This window comes from Episyrphus balteatus, chromosome 4 (genome assembly GCF_945859705.1).
Source record: "Episyrphus balteatus chromosome 4, idEpiBalt1.1, whole genome shotgun sequence".
NCBI lineage: Eukaryota > Metazoa > Arthropoda > Insecta > Diptera > Syrphidae > Episyrphus > Episyrphus balteatus.
This window is the reverse complement of record NC_079137.1, coordinates 66,393,481-66,401,365: the sequence shown is the minus strand read 5'-3', so window position 1 is coordinate 66,401,365 and position 7,885 is coordinate 66,393,481. Positions and strand designations below refer to the sequence as shown.

The following is a 7,885-nucleotide window of genomic DNA, read 5'->3' as shown; positions in this document are numbered from 1 at the left end:
TTCAGCGTGTGTGATTTTCTTTTTTAATGTCGAAATTTTATCTAAATGGTATCAAAAGGACTCTGTTTTTTTATAATTGATTATCCTAGATCTAGTTAAAAGGTATAAAATTCTAGAAGAAGAATATAATAATGAATTCTAAAAATGTTGTGGGTGTGTGTTTGTCTGCGCTAAGAGTGTTTATGAGGGTTAGAAGAAGAAGAAGACAATGACGATAATAAATCTTTCTAATTAATCAGTTCAACATAATTGGCCGGAAATAGACCATAAGTTCCATCTGGACCAAGTCCTTGCCACCAGCCTTCATCGATTTGATCAATGTGGGTGATGATGTCACCGGGATCAAAGGTTATCTCAGATTCATCAGCTGGAAGAGAAAAAATAAATAAATAAAATAAAATAAAATAAAATAAAATAAAATAAAATAAAATAAAATAAAATAAAATAAAATAAAAAATAAAATAAAATGAAAAATAAGAGGTTCTGAATCTTACCAGCTTGGTAGTCATAAAGTGCTCTAGCTTTCAATCCATTATCACTCAAGACATCTTGACAAATCAAATCATCTTCATTGACTATGTCAGCAACTGAAATAATACATTTGGATTATTTTAATCAAAACCAACACAAACTTATTTCATACTCTCATTCATCTGCCGAAGAGCTCCATTTGAGGCAGATTGCTTTTGCTGTTGTTGTTGTACAGGTTCTGGAACCTGTTGAACTACCGTGACTTCATCTGGTGATTGAAGCGAATTGGATTTACTATGTGGCGACCTCTTGATGGTAGAATATTGCTCCTCTTGATCCATGTAATCTTCTGTGGCTGCACTCGAATGAACTTCTTCGTTCGTTATTGTTGTCATTTCTGGCTTGACTGGTGCTTCTTCTTGAATGATTTCCACTACTGGCTGGGGAGCGGGAGATGGTGCAATTTCCTTGATTATAGATACAGCAACAGGAACAGGAACTGCAGCAGCAGTAGCTGCTGCTGTAGCTGTTGCAACTGGAACTGCAGCTGGAGTCGGAGTTGGAACTGGCGCTGGTTCTGATTGTTGGTTATTAAGTGCGTTTATCCGTTGTGCGATTGATGCCCGAGCTGGTTTAGCTGGTGGAGCAGAACTTAATCTGGAAAATCGAGAAGACTGTATTTTTGGAAATGACAATTCCATTTGTCTACTTACTTAGATTGCAATTGTCCTTCACTTGTGTTTCTTGTGAAAATGGCTTTAGCAGCGCCAACTCTTGAGCCGATTAATTCGCGTGCTTCTTGATTGCGAAGCTGACGCATACGTTCAGCTTCAGTCATTCCTTGGCCTTGATTAAGTGTCTTCTCTGGACTCAAAGGTTGAGGAGATCTACAAACAATTGATTAAAAAACATTTCAAACCAAAGAAAAATTTTCGTACGTTTTAATGGGAACATGAGCTGATTGTAGTTTGGATTTATTAACAACTTGTTTTTCTCTTTCCAAATGTTCTTTTTCTTCTCTCGCACGTTGTTCCTAACAAAAAGATAAAAAAAATACAATTAGAAGATATTTTAAAGATTTAAATAAAAACTTGCTTTCTCCAACTTCAGCAATTCAATTCGTTTTTGTTCCTTTTCAGCTTCAAGACGACGTCTTTCTTCTTCCTCTTCTTTCTTCCAGAAATCTTGCATTACAGATGCATTTAATTCCTTTGTTGGAATAACTCGAGTGTAATTAGTTCCAACGGGTGCTTTTTGCTCCTCAACAATTGCTCTGGGTTCTTTGAAACTATATGCTGAACTAACAGTTCCAAGCTTTTTAACAATTCGTTCTTCGTCCATGTCATCTTCATTGCGTGCATTAATTGTTAAATGGGCTCCGCCGAGGATTTTTGAAACATCGTGAATGTGATTGGCACAACTGCCTTTGCGGTTGACGGGAGCACCTTCACCCTAGAAGGAATAAAAATAAGGTATAAATAATTCAGTTTAAATTTTTAAATTTATTTAATAAGAGGAAGTGATTATAAAGAAAAAAACAACAAATTCATATAAATATTTAAGAATTTGTGGTGAAAAATAAGCTTGGCCCAAGCGCTTTTTGGGGATTCCGTAGAGAAATTTTTCGATTTTTTTATGAACAAAATTTAAGTTACGTGTCTTAAACATGAAATAATTGAGTTGATGTCATAATTCTGTTTGGCCGTTTTCAAAATTCAGTATGCCGATAATTCTGTATTCCAAAATTATGTAAATGGCAAACGAAAAATTGTTTTGATAGTGAAAAAATACGCACTTTGACTTGCGTAGTAGTTTAACAAATTATTCATTCATTCATGATGAGTCGAAAAAATCTAATAAAAAGATTAGAATTTTGTTTAAAATCAAAGACAACAAATATGTATATTTTTTTTTATGATTCATTGAAAACACATAACGAAAGATATGATGAGTAACATTTGGTTGTTCAAAAAGTTTAACTGGGGACGATATTTTTTGAGATAAAAATAATTAAAGATTTTAGTGATAGTCTTATAAGCAAAGGTAGATACTAAAGACAAGTAAAGTAAAAAAAAAATCGACCTCGAGATAACAATCAAACATGACATCGCAATTCTGTCTCTCTCGAGTTATAGCCTAACATTCTGGAGAGATTTTTTTTAAACTTGGTAGTTAACAGTTTTGGGTGATTCCCTAGAGGGGAAATTGAATTTTTTTTTTTTTGTATCGCCAAAATTAAAGGTACGAACATAGAAAAATGTATTTCATTTTAAGCCTCTCTAAACTTTTGATAAACATTTTTTTTTTGAAAAATCAATTATTCGAAAACGTATTGATGATTTCTTTTTAAAAATTTAAAAATTGCATGCTTCGTTTTGTGGTCAAAATCATTTAAAACACCTTAAATATTTCTATAAGAAAAATTTTTAACATTTATTAAATTCCTTAAAATATCAAATTATAATAATTCCTTAATATTCTTCATAAAAATTTTAACATTAGAGTTTTTTTTTAACAAGTGCAAGTTGTATTTTATTATCAACAATTTCCCTATACAAAGTTAAAAACAAAATATTTTAATAAATTGCGAGCGTTAGCCATCGCCATTTGTAAAAGAAAAATAGTTTAACCATTCTTAAGCTTTATTAAAAATAATAAACAAATTAAAAAAATCAAAATCAAAAAATTTCGAAATAATGTACTTAAGTAGTCGCCAAGTAAAATAATGTCAAGTTTTTAAAAAAAGCATTCTCAACTTTTTTCACATGGAAACAAATGTAACCAAGTTTAAGTTTATTTGTATTTCCATTTTTTTAAACTAAAATCGTAGAAATAATTTCGGCAGGTTAAACCACTTAATCCTCCCTTTATTAAATACGTCTACAGCAGGCATGTCAAACTTGCGGCCCGCGGGCCGCATGCGGCCCACATAGTATATTTGTGCGGCCCAAGCTTAATTTAGGTACAACTTGCATTTTCAATTTTTACATTCAATTTTTGTTTAAAAAATAAAATTTAAATGTCTTTAATGAACACGAACAAACCGGTGAATCCAATATAATTGTTTTGAATTTCTCCATTTCAACACGATGTTCACTGCAGAGATTTTAACTTTTTGCGATTTATGTAGCAATGGAGAATTTCCAGCTTATATGAGTTCTTGATGGGTGAAAAGGTAAACAAACATTTTTTGTATTGAAAACAAGCTTTTTTTTGCTGTATTTAGTATTGGAGTGCAGTTTGACCAATGGGAAAGCAGTGAAAAAGTTCCATATGATTTGTTTCATCCTAAGTGAATTTTTGGGAATAAGCTCAGAATTTGTTTATTTGTACAATAGATTTAAGTCGACTTCCAAACAACCGAAAATTCGATTTGCAGTTGACTTGCAGTCGCTACTTTTTTCTTAAATGAACACCAATGAAAAAAAATGGCTACTTGTTCCCGAAAAATCCATCCTTTTTTTATCTCTTTTTGAGACGGGTACGTAATCATTTGCAAATGGAGCTAATCGAAATCCAGTGTGGCTCCGTTTAAAGATCCAAATTCGATGAAGCTGAGATGCCTGAATTTTACAAGTATCTACCAAGCAGATTTGAGAACATTTGAAAATTGGCATATGAAATCATATGATGCGAGCATCAGTTTTCACTTATGAATCAAAATGAGTCACCTGTTAAATCCAGAATAACAGATCTACAACTTGGGTCTGTTTTAAAAGTAATAACTTCTAAAAATTTTCATCACAAGTAGAGAAGATGGTACAGAAAAGAGATGCCAAGTGTCAGGCAGAAAACATTAATATTACTACATATTGTTCTTGTTCTTTTATAAAAATAAATATGTTTCATAAAAATTGTAATGATTTCTTTTTTTTTGCGGCCCATAGAAATTTAGATCCTGCTATTTTGGCCCGTGAATGCCATTGAGTTTGATAGGCCTGGTCTACAGCAACTAATACTTATTCGCAAGATAATTTGAATTTATATCAAGCAAATTGTTTTAAGAGTCGTTAATTTTCAAGGAAATTTAACTAATCTTAAACTGACTGAATACCTAACAAAATTTGAACAAGCGCTGGAAATGTAGTTTGTAGCTTGCGCTACAAGCTGCAGATACACCATTAACTCAAAGAAGACTGCTTTGATTGGTTTGATCCTTTGTAATAATAAAGTTATAAAACATTTTTAAAAATTTCAATTGGGGGCCGGGTATAGCGATCAAGAAAATGCATCAGAAAAAAGAAACAGTATGAAATTGAATATTTTTTCCTGATGCTCGCTTATAGCGATCAGGAAAACTTACGTCAGTTGAATCTCACAAAAAAGCCACCTACTTTCTTCTTTTAATGATTGAAATACACACGAAAAAAATTTTTCGTATGCAGTGGAATACAGGAAAAATTTGAAACACTTCAGGTTGACGATTTGTTTCATTTTGTCTCAATCGTCAATCAGCTGGCACGAAAAATGAATTTGCATCAGAAAAATAAATAAATACAATTTAAACAAAAAGTAATTGTTCCATTGTAAATTTTCTTTTCGAAAAAAATTCTTTGAGTCATTTATAATGGATTGGCTTGTGTTTCAAATCAAATTAAAACATCACAAAATATCTATTTAAAATTTTTTCCTGATTCATTTTCCTGATCGCTATAACCGGCGCCTTATTGGAAAATTAACTAAAAATTTGCGTCACAAAAAATCTCCTTACTACGTTTTACTCGTCTATGAACATTTCCATTCATAAAATGACGATGACTAAAATAATTCTAGTTCCTAACAATTTCTGAACATGCTCATACCTTCAAAAATCTACGCCAACCATCCACTCACTATTGCCAATCGGATAGTAACTTAACTACCATGCACCAATAATGTTTCAGTATTTCCGGTTGGGATCGATGTGAATGAATATTTTAAATCAATACACGATATGAATTTCAATTCGGATCGGAAAAAACTGTAAGCAAAACTGTTATACTTCTTCAGTTTAGGTTGACAAAGAAATATAATTTTAAAACACATTGGACAAAGTTATTAATGGATAATTTTAAGAACTATAAATTAGTTGTTTTTATGGCATGGATTAAAAATGTTAAAATAATAAAGAATCTTATCATTATCAATAACAATTCTTCAGGAAAACTAAAACTCTATTGAAACTATTGATTTTAAATGTGTATTAGTCATTAATGTGTTTTACAATAATTCAACTATTAACTCTTTTTTGTATAAAAAAAACCAAGAAAATTCCTCAATATGACGATTGATAGAGATAAATTATGCTCTTCCAACTCTTTACAATTTTTCAATTTTTTGTTTCTGTTTGTTTTTCTTTAAAATTGAAACCATACGGTGCGGATTAAAAAATTTAACTCCCACACTCAAATCTACCTTGAATGTGTCATCCTCAAAACACTTACGACATCATCATCACCAATCAAAAATTCCAATAACATTCATGTGTGTCTTGGGAATTCATTACATGGCTTTTGTTTGCTTTTGAAAGTCAACACATAATACTTTCCAATCTGTCTACCTATCTTTTCAAAGCTTTTTGCAGGTGAGAAAAATTAGATTAAAAATAGTAAACATTGAACCTTTTTTTCTTCTGATTAGATAAAGAAAAATAAAAAAAAATTGAAATACAACGACATACTTTTTATAAAATGAAATTATACCCATACTTGGAATAGATATACTAAGGTGCTTGGGATGATTTTAGAGAAAAGCTATTTTGCACACAAATCCCACAGCACGAGGGGCATGTCATTCAAACAAAATAAGAAGAAAAAAAATAAAAGAAATACAAAAGTCTGGGAAAATTCCCGGCAGACAAGGCCTTTGCCAATTCCCACATTTCTCTATTCAAGGGAATTCTTTTCTTTTACAATAATTTTATGTATGTTTTTTGTTTTTTTTTGTTTCTTACCTGCCAATTAATTAAAAGAAATTTATTCAATCCAGTCTTGGGATCTTCGATACGCACGAAAGCGTACATAATCTTGCCGCTATTCAATTCTTCAGTTAGCTCTTCGATTCCACCCTCTCCACTGCCAACAACTTTCAGGTCATTTGAATTACCTTCATAACCATAAAGTGACCTAAAAACCAAAAGAACTCCCAAATAGAATCATTTAAATATTGAATTAAAGTAAAAAGAAAATTCTTTACCAATCTGTTGTACTTTTATCATCAAGAACATCTTTCCATGCGGCAATGATCTTTTCGCGATGCTTTTCAAAGCTAATTGCCATGTTTTTGTTTGCAGATTCTTTCTCTGTGCTTTTTTTTTTAATGAATTGAAAGCAAGTTGTTAAGATTTTTGGCCAAACCGGCTGGCGTGGATTTTAGTCAAACTTGAGACACTTTTTCTGGGATCTTCTGAAGCTTTTTTAGTTTATTCTACTCATACTAAAAATTCTGATTATTTTGTATCAATTTTTTCCTAGAATAATGATGAATATACAAAGAATTGATTTTTTTATTTCTGCTCACCTGGTTTGTGGAGATTTTTGCAAATTGATTATTTTTTTTTTTATTGAAAAAGTGCAGGAGAAAAGTCGAATTTTTATTGAAAGATAAAAAATAAAAAATTTTCAATTGAAATGTTTATAAATTAGTTTAATTACAAATTATTACTAACAAATTATTTTTTTTTTAATTTTTGTTGGAACACACTCTGCTGATAGATTGTGAACTTGAATGTTGAGAAGAGAATGTTGGTTTTTTGGAGTCGTCGTCGTTGATGTCGATTGTGTCGATGATGATGAAGATGTTGGGTGGTTTTTTTTGTAGTCTTTTTTGTATGAGAAGGTGGAGTAAAAATGGAATGGTGTTTGGAGCCTGCTGCACTATTTTGACATTTCTCTTTGTTGGGTAATTTTTATCATTTTCTTCTTTGGTTGTGTGTTTTGTAGGTATTTTTTGAAGAGGTTTGTTGCAGTTTTTCAGTGTGTTAGAAGAGAGCGAATAGAGTAATGGGAGTATTGTGTATTCTTTTACTCAAAAATGGTGGGTGGATTGTTTTTAGTGTGGAAATGTCAAAAATGACAGAAATGGGGATAAATTTGAGATGGCAATGCTTATGTTTGGATTTTTTTTCTAGTAGATGGCGCTGAATATTTCTTAGAAAATATAAATTATGCAGAGGGCACACATCACTAAAAATAGAAGAAAAATAATATTTGAAAACTTTTTGCAACTTCTCTCAGGCCTTTTTGAAATTGAACATAAACTGATACATATTGATGCGCTTTTTAGTTTTTGTCCTTACTTAAAAAATGCACCTTAACATAAAAAAATTAAAAATTAAATGACGGAATTTCCCTACTAACAATTTCGCTTCTATAATGCTTTACAGAAGCAACAATTGCATCTGTAAAGCTTTATAGAACCAAAATTGTTTGTCGGG

At 31.2% G+C, this 7,885-nt stretch overlaps 1 protein-coding gene across 4 annotated transcripts; it reads right to left on the bottom strand.

Moving 5' to 3' along the window:
- On the bottom strand, positions 1 to 7,440 carry LOC129918860 (drebrin-like protein). 4 transcript variants are annotated; one of them, XM_055999606.1, is made up of 9 exons: positions 7,118 to 7,440; positions 6,646 to 6,919; positions 6,404 to 6,575; positions 1,567 to 1,923; positions 1,410 to 1,504; positions 1,185 to 1,358; positions 644 to 1,122; positions 495 to 587; positions 1 to 367 (listed from the first exon to the last, which is right to left on the bottom strand). In XM_055999606.1, the coding sequence occupies exons 2-9, from the start codon at positions 6,726 to 6,728 to the stop codon at positions 228 to 230; spliced, it is 1,593 nt and encodes a 530-aa protein (XP_055855581.1). In that variant the 5' UTR covers positions 6,729 to 6,919; positions 7,118 to 7,440; the 3' UTR covers positions 1 to 227. The 4 variants fall into 4 exon arrangements, with proteins under 4 accessions (XP_055855581.1, XP_055855579.1, XP_055855578.1 ...); XM_055999604.1 differs by having other exon boundaries at positions 644 to 1,128; positions 6,646 to 6,969; positions 7,118 to 7,436; XM_055999603.1 differs by having other exon boundaries at positions 644 to 1,128; positions 7,118 to 7,436.
- Between the last annotated feature and the right edge of the window lie 445 nt (positions 7,441 to 7,885).

Coding starts and splice junctions, on each gene's coding strand:
- LOC129918860 (XM_055999604.1), bottom strand. CDS start 6,728: ATGGCAATTAGCTTTGAAAAGCATCGCGAAAAGATCATTGCCGCATGG. Junction 1,924..6,403: donor TTCTTTTAATTAATTGGCAG/GTAAGAAACAAA, acceptor TATTCCTTCTAG/GGTGAAGGTGCTCCCGTCAA. Junction 1,505..1,566: donor AATTGCTGAAGTTGGAGAAA/GCAAGTTTTTAT, acceptor TCTTTTTGTTAG/GAACAACGTGCGAGAGAAGA.